This window comes from Gracilinanus agilis, chromosome 1, assembly GCF_016433145.1.
Source record: "Gracilinanus agilis isolate LMUSP501 chromosome 1, AgileGrace, whole genome shotgun sequence".
Classification (NCBI taxonomy): domain Eukaryota; kingdom Metazoa; phylum Chordata; class Mammalia; order Didelphimorphia; family Didelphidae; genus Gracilinanus; species Gracilinanus agilis.
In genome coordinates, this window is record NC_058130.1 from 739,380,639 (window position 1) to 739,396,829 (window position 16,191).

Below are 16,191 nucleotides of genomic sequence, written 5' to 3' on the forward strand. Positions count from 1 at the left end.
TGTCTAAATCATGTACCCATTTTGACTGTATCTTGATATATGGTGTAAGATGTTGATCTATGACTAACTTCTGCCAAAATGTATTCTAGTTTTTCTAGCAATTTTGGTCAAATAATGAATTCCCCAAAGTTTGACTCTCTAAGCTTATCAAACACTAGATTACTATGGTCATTTTATTGAGTACCTAATCTCTTCCACTGATCTACTACTCTATTTCTTAGCCAGTATTAAGGCTGTTTTAATAATCACCACTTTAAAATACAGTTGGAGATATGGGCTGCTAGGTCACCTTCACATTTCTTTAAATTAGTTCCCTTGTCTTCCAGACAAATTATTACTTTTTCTAGCTCTAAAAATAATTTGTTAGTTTGATTGGTATGGCACTGAATAATTATTCTAGGTATAATTGTCACTTTTATTACAATGGCTCTGTCTACCCACTTTCCCCCCAATTATTTAAATACGACTTTATGTGAAAAGTATTTGGTAATTATTCTTAGTTCCTAAAATTTGTTTTGGCAGGTAGATCTGTAGGCACTTATTTTATACTGTGTACAGTGATTTTAAATGGGATTTCTCTTTCTACCTCTTCCTGCTGGACTTTGTAGATAACATATAAATGTTAATGATTTAAGTTGGACCTATATATCGTCTTATATTTTGCAATGTTACTAAAGCTGTTAATTACTTCAACTCATTTTTAAGTTGATCCTCTAAGTATACCATCATATCATCTACAAAAATTGAGTTTAATTTCCTCATTGCCTATTCTAATTTCTTCAGTATCTTCTTTTATTACTGTAGTGTAATAGTTAAAAGGTCGCCAAATTGTAATAATTGAAATTAAATTATGAGTCTGTTAGTAGCTTTAACAAATTTAGTTTAATCAAAGTAGAGAGAAAAAAGAGGGAAATGTAGGAAAGAGGTAGGGAGCAGTTTAGCTAAATACCCTAATTGCTTTCTGATGGAATGAAATTCACCTCTGACAAAGGCTCCTTCAGGTCCAATCTCCAGTCAGAAGAGCATGAGAGTATGAGCCTTCAGGTTCCAATCTCCAGTCAGAAGTCCACAAGAAACTCTTCAGCAAGAGTCCCCAGAGTAAGCCTCTCCCTTCGGTAATAGTCACCAGAACAGTAGTGTCTCCAGCAAGAGTGTCAACAATGCAAGAATGTGTGTTCAGATATCTGGTCACACCTTTATAAGCCATTTTTTCCACCCACTAGCTCTCATATCACATCTCAGGAACCAATCATAGTTTCTTAATTTGCCTGGCACCAAGGGGATGGGGAGAGTGCCTATGGGACCAATTCCCTCTCTGAGGGTGTGTCTGTACTTGCATATCAATGGTAAAGGATCTTCAAGTTCCTGACTGATTACATCAAAGGTCACTGATTTAAAGAAAACAAAGGGAGGGCAATTCCCTTTTCACAGTAGCTAATATTTCTAGGACAATACAGAATATTTGTAGTAATAGACAATCTTGCTGGGAAGGTATTTAGCTTATATCCATTAGAAATAATGCTTGATGATGGTTTTGGAAAGATACTACTTATCATTTTAAGGAAAGCTCCATTTATTCCTATGCTTTCCAGTGTTTTTAACAGGAATGGGTGTTGTATTTTGTCAAAACTTTTTTTTGTATCTATTAAGATAATCATATGAATTATTGTTATGTATGGTCAGTTATGCCAACATTTTCCTAATATTGAACCAGTCTTGCATTCTTGGTACAAATTCCACCTGATCATAGTGTATGATACTTTTGTGAAATATTGCTATAAGTTACTAATATTTTATTTAAAATTTTTGCATCAATATTCAGTAGGGAAATTGATCTATAGTTTTCTTTGTTTTTACTCATCCTGGCTTAGGCATCAGTGACATATTCGTGTTGTTAATCTGGGAAATTTATATTTTTGTAACTATTCATACATTTCACTTAGATTGTCAAGATCTATTGGCATGTAGCTGGGCAAAATAGCTCCTAATTAATTGCTTTAATTTTCTCTTCATTGGTAGTAAATTCATATTTTTCATTTTTGATACTAAGAATTTGGTTTTCTTTGTTTTAATCAAATTAACCAATGGTTTGTCTATTTTATAAGTTTTATTTATAAAACTAATAGTTCCATTTAGTAGTTTAATGGTTTTTCTTTACATTTTATTAATTTATTCTTTGCATTTCAGGATTTCTAATTTGGTCTTTAATTGGAGGGTTTTTAATTTGTTCTTTTTCTAGTTGTTTTTTTAGTTGCATGCCCAATTCATTGTTCTCCTCTTTCTCTATTTTATTAATGTAAGTATTTAGAGATATAAATTTTCCCCTAAGTATAACTTTGGCTTTGTCCCATAAATTTTTAGTATTTTATTTCAATGTTATTATTATTATTATTACTATTTCTATGACTTGTTCTTTGATCCACTCATTCTTTAAGATTACTTATCAAAAAAAATTTTAACCCTTACTTTCTTAGAATCAATACTCTGTTTTGGTACTAAGGCAGAAGTGTGGGTAAGGGCTAGACGATGGGGGTTACGTGACTTGCCCAGGGTCACACAGCTAAAAAGTGTCTGAGGCCAGATTTGAACCCAGGACCTCCCATCTCTGGACCTGGTTCTCAATCCACTGAGCTACTTAGCTACCCCCTCAAATTAATTTTTAATCTATTTTCCATAGCCCTTTATTGAAAAGAAATTTTGTAGCATTAGGATCTGAAAAAAAGGATACATTTATTACTTCTGCTTTTCTACATTTGGTTTTTATGTCCTAATAACTGGTTGATTTGTCTGTAGGTACTATATGTCACTAAGAAAAAGGTATATTCCTTTCTATTCCCATTCAATTTTATACAAAGGTCAATCATATCTCACTTTTCTAAAATTATATTCACCTCCCTAACTTCATTCTTGTTTTGTTGTTGTTGTTAGATTTTAGTTCTGAGAAAAACGTTAAGGTCTTCCACTACTATATCTTTTTATTTCCTTCTGTAACTCATTTAACTTCACCATTTAAAATTTGGATGCTCTAATATTTGGTGTGTATATATATATGTTTAGTATAGACATTTTACTTCATTGTTTCTGACACCTTTTTCCCTTCCTTATCTCTTTTAATTGGATTTATTTTTGCTTTTGCTTTATCTAAGATCATAATTGTTATCTCTGCTTTTTTTTACTGCAGCTGAAGCATAAAGGATTCTGCTCAGCCCCGTAACTCTATGTGTCTTTCTGCTTCAAATGTTTCTTGTAAATAACATATTGTAGGATTCTGGTTTTTAATCCACTCTGTCATTCTCTTCCATTTTATGGGCAAGTTCATCCCATTCACATTTGATTACTGAATATTTCCCTCTATCCTATTTTTCACATTTATCCTTCTCTTAATCCGTCTGTTTTCTTCTTTCACCCTACCCTTCCTCATAAATGCTTTACTTCTGACTACCACCTCCCCCAATTTGTCTCCCCTTCTATAAGTCTTCCTTTTCCTTATTCCCTTCCCCATCTACTTCCCTTTAGAGTAAAATAGATTTCTATACCCAATTAAATGTAGATAAACTTCTCTCTTTGAGCCAATGCCGATGAAAATAAGATCAAAACATTCCCCTTGACTGTAATAGTTTTTCTAACTTCAAGAATATTCTATTTCATTCTATTTCTAATTCATTCTATTTCTCCCTTCCCTCTTCTTCTAGAGCAATCCTCTTTCTCACTCTTTAATTTTGTTTTTCTGGATATCATCCCACCATAGTCAACTTACTCTCATGCCCTCTGTCTATGAATACTTGCTCTAAATGCCCTAATAGCAATAAAGTTCTTAAGAGCTATAGGTATCATCTCTCTATGAAGGAAAGTAAACAGTTTAAACTTATTCTCTTGATTGTTTGGGAGGGGGGGAGGGTGTCCTGTTTACCTTTTTATGTTTCTCTTGGATCTTGTATTTAAAAATTAAGTTTCCTGTTCAACTCTGATCTTTTAACCAGGAATGTTTTAAAGTCCTTAATTTCATTAAATATCCATTTTTTCCCCTGAAGGATCATACTCAATTTTGATGAGTGTGAGTCTTGGTTGTAATCATAGCTCTTTAGCGTTCCAGAATATCATATTCTAAGTCCTCTATTCTTTTGATGTAGAAGCTGCTAACTTTTGTGTAATCTGGACTGTGGCTCCATGATATATGAATTATTTCTTTCTGGCTACTTGCAACGTTTTCTCCTTGGCCTGGAAACTCTGGAATTTGGCAATAATATTCTTGGCAATTTTCATTTTGGGATTTCTTTTAGGAGGCAATCAGTGGATTCTCTTAATTTCCCCTTCTCTTGTTCAAGAATATCAGAAGTTTTCCTTGTTAATTTCTTATAACATAATGTCCAGACTTTTTTTGATCATTGTTCTTTGGTAGTCCAATAATTCTTAAATCATCAATCCTATATTGTTTTCCAAATGAGATAGTTCACATTTTATTTTTTTCATTTCAACTTTTGAATTTGTTTTACTATTTCTCAATGTCTCATGGAGTCATTAGCTTCCACTTGCCCAATTCTCACTTTTAAAGAATTATTTTCATCATTAAGCTTATGTATCTCCTCCATTTGACCAATTCTATTTTTTAAGTTTTCTTCAATGAATTTTTATATATTTTTTGTGCTTCCTTTACACCTGTTGATTTTTTTCCCATCATTATCTTTTCTTTTCCTGATTTTTCTTCTACTTCTCTTGTTTGGGTTTAAAATTCTTTTTTTGAGCTCCTCCAGTTCTTTTTGGGCCAGATATCAATTCACATTTTCCTTTGAGGCTTTGCATATAGTCATTTTGACACTTTTGTCCTCTTCTGAGTTTGTGTCTTGATTTTCCTTGTCACCAGAATAACTTTATGGTCAGGTTCTTTTTTGGGTTTTGCTCATTTTTCCAGTCTACCTCACCTCATGACTTTTTCCTGTATGCTAACATTGCACCCTGCTCCTGGGGTAGAAAGAGCTAAAGATCACATGTACCTGGCTAGTGGCAAGTTTACATTGGAGAGCAGGATATCTGGTTGCAGAATGTGGTAGTCTTGCTGCTAGCTTGTTAGGGCACAGCCTCTATTGGCTTGCCCAGACATTGCCTACACTAGATTGTGCTCCCCTCTTATCCCAGTGAGACAGTCCTTTCCTGAACACCTTTCTAAGTAGTCTTGGGCTAGAAAATTGTTTTGCTTCATTCTTTTGTTGGTTCTGCCATTCCAGAATTCATTTTGAGGCATATAATTATAACTGGTTGGAAGTAAGTTTAGGAAACTCTGGGAGTTCCTGCCTTATTCCACCATCTTGGCTCCCAAAGGTGACATGAAATTTTGATTATACAAAGTTAAAAAGGTTTTGCACAAACAAAATGAATGCAGTCAAAATTACAAGGAAAATTGGGAATAAAAAAATTACAGCAAATTTCTCTAATAAAGATCTCATTTCTCAAATATATAGGAAACTGAGCCAAATTTATAAAAATACAAGCCATTTTCCAATTGACAAATGGTCAAAGGATATGTTATCAATAATCACATGGAAAAATGTACTAAATCACTTCTGATTAGAGAAATATAAATTAAAATCTAAGGTACCACTTCACATCTATCAGATTGGCTAGCATGACAGAAAAGGAAAATGGCAAATGCTGGAGAGGATGTGCAAAAATTAGAACACTAATGTACTGTTTCTGAGTTGTAAGTTCCACGAAGAGTGGCCCAACTACTCTAGAGAACAATTTGGAACTATGCCCAAAGGGCTATAAAATTATGCATACTCTTTGACCCAGCAATACCACTATTAGGTCTGTATCCCAAAGAGACCAAAGAAAAGGGAAAAGGACCTATATATACAAAAATAATCACACTAGTTCTTTTTGTGGTACCAAATTAACTATTGAAGGGATGTCCATCAATTGGGGAACAATTGTTATGATGGAATACTATTGTACTATAAGAAATGATGAACAGGATGGCTTCGGAAAAACCTGGGAAGACTTATATGAACTGATACAAAGTGAAATGAGAAGAACCAGGAGAACATTGTAAATAGTAATAACAATATTGTAAGGGTGATCAACTATGAAAGATTTAGCTACTCTGATCAAGAAAGATTCAAGATAATTCCAAAGGATTCATGATGAAAAATTCTGTCTACTTCCAGAGAGAAAACCAATGAACTCTGAGTACAGATTGAAGCATACTTTTTTACTATCTTATTTTTCTTGTTATTGTCTCCTTTTGCAACATCACTAATATAAAAACATGCTTTACATTACTTCACATGTATAATCAATATCATATTGCCTGGCTTCTCGATGTTATGGGGAGAGACAAGAGGCAGAGAGAAAATTTGGAACTGAAAATTTTTTTAAATGAATGTTAATTTTTTAACATGTAATTGATAAATATTTAATGAAATAAATCTTTTTAAAATGAAAAAATAAAATTTAAAAATAAAAAGTAGAATGTGATGAGAAATTTGAGGAGGCAGAGATCCCTTTCAGCTCAGGGGAGGGCTTGATGTCAGGGAAGGCTTTGTGGAAGAAGTGGCAATTGAACTGGGTTTAGAAGGAAAAAGATTCAACAAATTGAAATGGAGGCATTGAGGACTACACTATAAACAATATCACAGAGACAAAAAAAGAAGGCAAAGAGATAAGAAGGAAAAGAGAGTGAGTAGTCCAGTCTAGTAAAGTACTATGAGATAAGGATGGAAGGTCAGATGAAGCCAGATTAAGAAGAGCCTTGAAAAGTGGGATCAGTAGTTAATACTTTTTCTTTAAACAAAAGCACTAAGAAATTACTGAAACTCTGAGGTGAACAGAATGATTCTAAAGGAACTATGGAAAGACAGACATAATAATGGATGGAGCTATGAACTGGCCCAAATGTTCTGGAAAATAATTTGGAATTATACTTTAAAGAGTCACCATACATACACTTTAACATAACTTTAACTTATACCACTACTACTAACTAGAAGGAAAATGTATCCTCAACAATTGGGGAATTACTGAAGAGATTATAGAATAAGAACCTAATAGAGTATTACTATACTATAATAACAGAAAAACTTGAGAAGGCTTGTATGAATGGATGCAGTGCAAATGAAACAAAACCAAGAGAACAACCTATGCAATGAACAAAATAATGTGAAGATAAAAAAAACAAAACACTGAAAAACTTGAAAACTTTGATCATCATTGTTCAATCCCAACCTCAAGCCTGGTGAAACATGACTTTCCCATCTCTTAGTCAAAAAGTGGTGGATCACAGATAGGGACGTGTATGTTTTCAGATGTGGCCAATGGGACGGATTTTGCTTGACTTCATTTATTGTTACAAGAGGGAGGTTGAGGAGTCACTGGAATGTAACAGATGGGGATGTGGAAAAAGTGAGGATCAATAAAACATATTGTTCTAAACTATACAGAAGGAAGATGGCTTCTATGATATAAAGAATGGATTGAAGAGGAATAGATGGGGAGCAGAAAGACCAGTTAGAAGGTCATTAAAAAGCCAAGGCAAGAATATCCTTTGGTTGGAGCTTACTCCAAGAAGTAGTAAGGGCTAAAAAGGAAGATTCCCACCTAACTTCACTCTTTCTGAAATTTCCCTTAGAAGATATAGCGTCAATAAGATTTCATAAAAGAAGGAAAGAGGATGGCAAGTAGAAGAATCTGAACATTCATGAGAAGTTGGACAGTCAAAGCATATTACTTCAGAAGTTTCTCAGGCCTCTTCCTTTGTTCCCCCAGAGGATCCTGAACTATTACCTCTTGGAAGTTGGTAACTTGCTCAATGGGCACATTCTCTTCTTCTTCAATAGCATGGCGCATGGTCTTCTCCACACGCTGAAGCAAAAAGTCAAAGGCTGCAGGATTCTAGTAGAGGAGACAAGGTGACATAACAGGAAAAAATGTTATTTCAATAACCCATAGCCCTTGTCAACATGCAAACTGACCCCATATGGCTGATCCAGCTTTTTAAGAGCAACTTACATAATTTACACTCTTGGAGTGGAGCCATCTTTATTGACATAAAGTCTAATGAATTAGCCTAAACTTTGTAACCATAGCCTCCATGCACACAACATATTTTTAAAGAGCTCTTTAAAAACTCTACACAGCAACTGGAAAATACTTCCTCGTATGTATAAAGTACCAAAGTAATCAATCACTTTTACAAAAAAAACTATGGAACTATCTCCTCATGTTAGTCATCCTGTGACCATGAGACTGTGAACATTTTGAGAGCAGAGACTTGCTGCTTTTCATCATATCCCCAACTTTAGCAAAGGCCTGACATGTAGCAAGCAATAAATGCTTGTTGACTTGACAATCCACATTTCATCTAGAATCCTTTGCTGATCCCCAAAAGCGGCACCAACAAAGAAGATATTATGGCTATTGCAGTATAATGGCCTTAACAAATGTCACCTGAGGCACTGTGTCTAGTTAGGAAGGACCTTAAAATGCAAGGTGAGGATAGAGATGATGAAAAAAGAGCTGTCCTCTACTTCAGTCTATTCTGTCTCTTGGGGCCACCCACAAGACAGGGGCATGGGTATTCAGTCTCCCAAAGCAAACAAGAAGGAAACAAAAAGAACAGGAAAGAGTTGCACCATTTTAAATCGGCAAGGAATGTCACTGCGAAAGACACCCGATTCTAGAGCCTCCACGTGGCCACCAACATATGTCTCTGAGTCCAATACATGGCCATCTTCAGTCATTTTGTTAAACTCCTGTTCTTGTTTGTTAGGGAAAACTATGTTGGCATGGAAAGCCTGGACCATCAGCAAAGCCTCACACAAAGTTCCTGAACCCTTCCGTAGGACCTGCAGTGAGAAAAAACAAAAACCCTGAGAATGGCAATATCCCATAAACCATCCAGATTTGCTTCTAATCTAGTCCCTGTAGTCAACATTAATTGAAGAAATCATGAGAAGGGACTCACCTTCCTCCTCACCACAAGCAAAAACCCATGACCAACTGCCACCAATAGACAGATGTGTACAAAAAACACAAAAATACAAAATTTTATTTTTGTTGGCAAATCATATAGAGGGAGCTTTATTCAGTCCTATAGAGAAGAGAATTGCAAGTTGTCCCCTCGAAAAAGGAAGAAAGAAAATTATAAACAAGTTCCCAAGATCCTGAGTTAAATGATCCCCACTTTAGGGTAAGCAACAACAAATCACTTTGGAGAGACAAATCAGTAGAAAGACATTTGGGGTGCATTAGATGTGGATGAAACAGACTCTTTACAACTGCAAAATACATACACATAACATACTTTGAAGGAGTGGTACAAGTCTCACAAACACAAACACAAACATCTCAGTCATTGTACAAAGAAGAGGAGCTTGAACCTGGAACTCCTGGCCAGGGCACTGGCCTCTCCCCATCTGGGATGGGTATTTGTGCTGGAATACTGCTGGAATAAGCAGGACCTCCAGATCAGTAGTATCAAAATAAAAACTAGAGGCCACTAAACTTATGCTCCTTATGAGGGAAACTTTAGAAGACCATATACTGACTTAGAAAACCATATATTAACAATATCTATCTTACTGCATTTTAATTTATTTTGTTAAATATTTCTCAGTTACATTTTAATCTGGTTCAGGTCACACTTAGGAGCATTTGGGCCATAAGAGGTTCATGACTCATGTTTGACAACTCTGCCCCCTATCACTGAACCTGCTTCCAACCCAGGCCTAATCACTTTCATATTGGAGGAGATTCCTGTGGTTCCTGGAGGTTCCTGTGGAAAAGTCAGCTACCTTTACCAACTGCCAATCAACTGCTATTCATAGGTAGGCAAGCCTGCCTGATTGAAGTAGCCACTTGAGGGAGAGACAGGAGGCAGAACATGCCAGGCAAGTCCAATCAGCACCACACCTTGCCTACATCTCCCCCAGACTCTGAACCCAAGAGCCTTGGGTTCTACCAGCCTAACACCTTCAACTACCTTCCTGGGAAGCAGCTGGCAGCTGCTCCTACAGGTGTTGAAGCCTCAGAAAAGAAAGCTCTTGTCCCCCAAGTCTTTTATGCTATTCAAGAACTCAACATCAAAAACTGATATAATTTTATCATTGTAAATGCCTAATAAAGAAGCACTTTCTGCTTTGCTGCTACACCCTAAGGACTATGGGACTTTTCTATCTGACTTGCAGCTGAAACCTTCCAGATGTGTCTTCCCTATTGAAATGTAACTTTCTTGAGCAGACAGGCCTCTCTTCCTTCTCTATGTGCATCACCAGACCTTAACACAGTGCTTTGCATGGAAGTGCTTTGTTCATTGATTCATTCATGTCATTATGGCCCCTAGATTCCAACTGTTTACAGTCATTTGTTAAGCTCCAGACAGGAGATGCTGTTCTCTATAGTGAGGTAAAGATGCCTACCTTCCCAAATGGCTCTGATCACAAAACCACAGCCTTCTCCATCAGGAATCCCTCTAAATTTGTCTGGTACAGAAGTCTCAAAGGACGTCACTAACACAGATAGCACACATCAATTAGGGCAAAGGTTGCACTGACCTCATCTGGCTCCATGGGGATGATGGTGCACAGAGCAAAGATGAAGGGATGGACATACTTCATATACATGTAGTAAGTAGCAACAGCATCTGATACCGAATATGTAGCTAGTGTCTGAAAAGGGAAGGGAAAATGCAGAGCAACTGAGATTATATAGAGCAGCAAACCCAGAGAAAGTCTAAACATTGGTGAATACCCAGAAACATAGAAGGAGGCAATTTAGAGCAAACCTCATGACTAAATGATTACATAGGAAATGTTTACATAGGAAAAGCAGTCCTACTGAGTGGCATGGTTCTAATACTGAATGTCTCCTTCTTGGTGGCACATACACCATCCATCTCCCTAAAAGACCCAGGATACTTGACACCTTACAGCTTATACTGGGTTCAATAAGTCCTGGGTCTAGCAGTACCTGAGGCTCCTCAGTGGCCATTCGACACATGTCCTCAGGGTCCAACTCCACAGGATCATATCCTAGTTTGGCTTTGGCTGCAGCTTTAAGGTTATGGCTACCCACTGGAAGGTAACTGTCCCTCTTTACCCATCTGAGAATGAAAAGGAAAAATGAAGATAAACAGTCATACTGGCATTAGCTTTGAGTGCTAGGAAGAGCTAACAAAGAAACAATGGAACTGGAATCAAAGGACTGGGATTCAAATTCTGCCTCTGCTATTTGCTCTCTGTGTACCCTTTGCAAATGGTTTCATTCACTTCTGCAGGCTTTATTGTACTCCATAACAAGAGAGCAGTCAGACTAAAAAGGCCTCTAAAGGTAGGAGTCTTCTAGGTCCAACTCCCATGTTCTTGAAGCTAGAAGGATAACTTCCTACAATGAGCTGGTCATTTCTGACCAAGAACCCTACAGTCTACTATAGAAGTCTCTTGTGACATTCTTGGGAGGAGAAGGAACCACCACAGTACCCACCTGAGACAATCCATATGGATGCACTGAGAAGACTTGTATTCCCCTTGACTGTCCTTTTGGAATCCAATTTCCTGATGCATACTCAGCCCATGAACTGCTGCCCTGGCTTCCACAAATGGCCTAGGAAAAGATGGAAAGGAATGAGACAAGACAAACAGTGAACAACAACAGCAGAGAATGCCCCTCTTCATGTCTCTCCTCCTCCTTCTCTCCTAATGCCAAAAGGAACACACTGCAGTGGGAAGGATCCTGAATTTGAGATAGGAGACCTAGCACTGGATCCCCAATCTTACACTTACAAGCTGGGTGACCTTCAGCAGGCTAGTTAACTCCTCTGAGGCAGTCTGTTCATCCATCAAATTGAAATGATCTATAGTATAGATTCCCTAAGTGATTCCCAAAGTGGGCGCTACTGCCCCCTGGTGGGTGCTGCAGCAATCCAGGGAGGCGTTGATGGCCACAGGTGCATTTATCTTTCCTATTAATTGCTATTAAAATTTAAAAAAAATTAATTTCCAGGGGGCTAAGTAATATTTTTTCTGGAAAGGGGGCAACAGGCCAAAAAAGTTTGGGAACCACTGAGTTTGCCTCCCTCAAAGGGTATTATTAGTGTTAGGTATGAAACTTCTGTGTAACCATAAAATGCTGAAGAACTATGAACTATTATTATATTATTACTAATGTACTAAAAGGAAATGCTTAGGGTTAATTCTGTAAAAAAGCTGAATATCAGATACTCTCTTTCTTTGTCCTATAAAGAATGAGAAAACTCATACAGGCAAAATAATGGGACTCTTCCTTGTATAGGAATTGGAAAAAACTGCAGGAATTTACTGTCTTTTCTTTACCACAGATTTCTAGGGTAGAGAGAATATCCTAGAAGGCTATTTCTCCCCAAAATGGAATATACTCATTCCTGAGCAGCACAGCCATCCAGTCAACATAGCTCCTCTTTAACTCAATTCTTAGTTCCTCACAACTGTTAGTGAAACTTTAAGCTTCCACAATTACCAGTCAAAAAAGTCACCATTGTAAGTCACCATGATGGTAGGTTTGGTTTCCTGGACATGCTCAAACCATCTTTGGATTAGATGAGCCTAAAATCAGTAAAATGAGTACAACAGTCAACAGCTTTGTCTATCTTTTAAGAAGATATATTTGCTACTCTTTATGCTGGCTTAAACACTCCTTGGTAGAAGGAACCTTGGGAAAACTTACCCCCCCCCCCCTACACCTTTATCATCAAGGTACCCAGATCCAACCAGACCCTGAAAGGCCCAGGACATCAGGTTTTCCCATCAAACTTCTTACCAATGCTTTTATTGTCCCAGTTGGTTAGACACTGACACTATCGCCATTCTTTCAAGAAGAAAACTAGAGACCCTTGGTTCCATGCTGACCCTCCTAACCACTCAGAGTCCCTCCCTTTGAACAGTTATGGGCTAGGCCTTTTAACCAATCCCAATTCCTAGACATGGGAAATGGTCATTTACATCACAGATGAACAAAGAATCACCAACTGCCAATGGTAATGGAAGATCATCAGGACTTAATATTTGTATTATCACTGTGCCTTCTGGCCAACCAAAAATCTGTTGCACACTGGACTCTCCAACTAGCTAATACATCTCAATCACTCCTGCTGCTGAACTCTTCCCCATAAGTTCTCTCCTCTAAGTAGAATAAGAGCTCCTTGAGAGTAGAGACTGTCTTGTTTTTCTATTTTGGGATCCTCATTACTTAGCACATAGTAAGTACTTAATAAATGCTTTTTCATTCATTAATTCCTGGAAAAATCTAACACCAATCGCTCCCAAGACTAGCTGATAACTTTTCTTTCAACTAAGTTGAATGAGCCACAGTGCCAACCTATGGCAAAAGAAGTAGAAGCAAATTAGTATGTCTTCTCAAACACACAGTTCTTGGGCATAGGAAACTGCCTAGGACTGACAATTTCTCTCAAAGAGAACATGCTTACCTCATCAGGCTCATTGAAGACACAAAAGGGTCCCTCATATTCTGGTTTAGGGGTGAACTCAAAATCTTCAATGTCCTCAGAAACAATCTCCCTATTGGTGATCAAGTATCCCTAATGAAGTTGGTTAGAAACCTATAGTTAAAAATAGTTCTAGCAAAACCATAAATAAAACCAACTTACCACCCCAAAATATGGCTGGCCATCCCTCCTAAAAGTATCTCCAGTGGCAATTCCATGACATTCTAACTTCCCAAAGAAGAGTCATTAAGATTCAAGTCCTAAGAATATAGGAGCTCCCTAACCTTCCCATGCTGTCCAGGAAGTTATGAACAGTATGACCAAGATGATGAATGGTTTTTCAGCTACGTTCTGACTTAGATTTCAAAAGCTGAGCCGAGCACTCACCTGACCATCTACCATGTAAGAGATCATCATAATCTGGTCAGTCTCTGCATCCGGGAACTTGAGAGGCAGTTTGGTGGTTTCGATGTCAAATGCCAAAACTACAGGGTCCTGAAAGTGATGAAACGTAGAGAAGACTCGGTGGTAACACAGATGACTTTCTTTATTTCTGAGAGAAGGAAAGCTCCAAAATTTCCCTTCTTGACCCCAATGCATCCAGATCCATAATGTTCCTTTTGGCCCTCATCCTCTCATATACATAAATCACTGGTAGATTTTGTTCCCAAATTTCAATCTCAAAGGTATTAGAAGAGTGATTGCTGATATGGGTTCCCTAGCTTCATCTTATAGGTTTAAATTGCCATCAGCCAAAAAGTTGATGATACTTAAAGGCCATTTCTGTAAAATGAAATGGTTTTAGTCAGATCCTAATGGAAAAAGTGATTGATTAGCTCTCCTTTGCTTATAGCAGCATCCTAAACAATCACCACTGAAACTCATCTCTCTGGGTTAAGGGCATGGGGTCTTATGGAAAGGGTGTGTCCCCACATAAGTCATCAGTATTTCTATATACTACCAGTAACATTCAATGACAAGAGAAAGAAAAGAGAAATTCTACTTAAAATAACTGTAGACAATATAAAATACTTGGGGTCTATATGCCAAGATAAACTTGGGAACTATATGTCAAAACACTTTTCACACAAATAAAGTCAGATCTAAACAACTGTAAAAACAATAATTTTTCATGGATAGGGCAAGCCAATATAATAAAAATGACAATTCTAACTAAACTAATTTACCTATTCTGTACCAAACCAATCAAACTACCAAGTAATTATTTCATAGACATAGAAGAAAAAATAATAAAATTCATATGGAAGAACAAAAGATCAAGAATTTCAAGGGAAATGATGAAAAACATATGAAGGAAGGGGAGCAAACAATATTATGAAGTAGTAATCATTAAAACCATCTGGTACTGGCTAAGAAATAGATCAATGGACTAGATTAGGTACTCACTCAGTCTTGGACTCTTTTTATATAGCCTAATACATAGCTCAGGACTTGTCACACACTCACTTCATAAATCCTCTATTTAACTATCTTTGCACTCACCATAGTTTAGGGCAGTGTGTCTCAGTTGTCATTTTTCGCTTCATGCTTATTACAATAAGTAAATTTTCCTTTTCTCTAAGAATTCTCCCTAATAATATGCTATCCTCAACATCCCTACCAAATCATTCTTACTAAAACCTAGCTCTAATCATGAAAGGCAGCATGGTAGTGTGGTCTTTCTAGATTTAGTATTGTTAACTTGGAGTTCAAATCCCAGCTCTGACACTTACTATCCTATCTGGACAAGTTAAAACCTCTCTAGGACCTAGTTTCTTTATCTGTTAAATGAGATCTAGCTGATTTCTAAAATTCTTTCTTGTTCTGCCTTAAATGCTCAAATGCAAAAATATGTGTCAAGTACCAGCCAAACATTAAAGTACTCTATGTTGGTTGTTATTCTTATTCTCCTATGTCACCCCCTTGTTCAAATAAATGGCCGTAGTGGGGCATCTAAGTAGCAGGCATAAATGGACAGAGTGCCAGGTCTGGAGTTGGGAAGAGCTGGGTTTCTAGCCTCAAAAACTATCTAGCCACGTGATCCTGGGCTCTAAGACACTTAACTTCAATTGCCTACCCTTATTGTCTTAAAACTGGTACTGTCTTAAAACTGGTACTAAGGTACTAAGGTAATATGGGTTTGTTGTGTTTTTTTTAATAACCATAGTAATCTAGTATGTATTTCATAAACCCAAAGATCTGAGTTTTTGTGATAAGAACTCACTATTTGATAAAAACTGCTGGAAAAATTGGAAAACAGTTTGGTAGAAACTAGGCATAGACCAACATTTCATACCATAACCAAAATAAAATTAATACATGCTTTAGAAATAAAGGATGGTACCATAAACAAATCGGGGAAAATAGAGTAATCTGCCTGTCAGACTTATAGGTAAGAGAAAAATTTATGGCCAAATAAGAGACAGAGATTTCAAGATGTAAAATGGATAATTTTGCATGCATTAAATTTAAAAGGTTTTTGCACATTACTGGTGGTCTTATGAACTGATCCAACCATTCTGGATGGCAATTTAGAACTATGCCCAAAGGACTATAAAAAAAACTGTCTGTCCTTTGATCAGCCATACCACTACTGGGTTTATACCCCAAAGAGATCATAGGGAAAAAGACTTATACAAAAAATATTTATAGCCGTGCTCTTTGTGGTGGCAAAAAATTAGAAAATGAGGGAATGTCCTTCAATTGGAGAATGGCTGAACAAA

At 36.9% G+C, this 16,191-nt stretch overlaps 1 protein-coding gene across 1 annotated transcript in view; it reads right to left on the reverse strand.

The window, feature by feature from the left end:
• POLE (DNA polymerase epsilon, catalytic subunit) overlaps positions 1 to 16,191 on the reverse strand; it is a 74,504-nt gene that overhangs the window by 43,740 nt on the left and 14,573 nt on the right. The window contains exons 9-16 of the mRNA XM_044673028.1: positions 13,856 to 13,963; positions 13,451 to 13,561; positions 12,484 to 12,569; positions 11,473 to 11,592; positions 10,960 to 11,092; positions 10,545 to 10,658; positions 8,625 to 8,837; positions 7,777 to 7,884 (exon numbers count right to left, since the gene is read on the reverse strand). Coding sequence (XP_044528963.1) covers positions 7,777 to 7,884; positions 8,625 to 8,837; positions 10,545 to 10,658; positions 10,960 to 11,092; positions 11,473 to 11,592; positions 12,484 to 12,569; positions 13,451 to 13,561; positions 13,856 to 13,963 — 993 coding nt within the window. The remainder of the gene's footprint in view (positions 1 to 7,776; positions 7,885 to 8,624; positions 8,838 to 10,544; positions 10,659 to 10,959; positions 11,093 to 11,472; positions 11,593 to 12,483; positions 12,570 to 13,450; positions 13,562 to 13,855; positions 13,964 to 16,191) is intronic.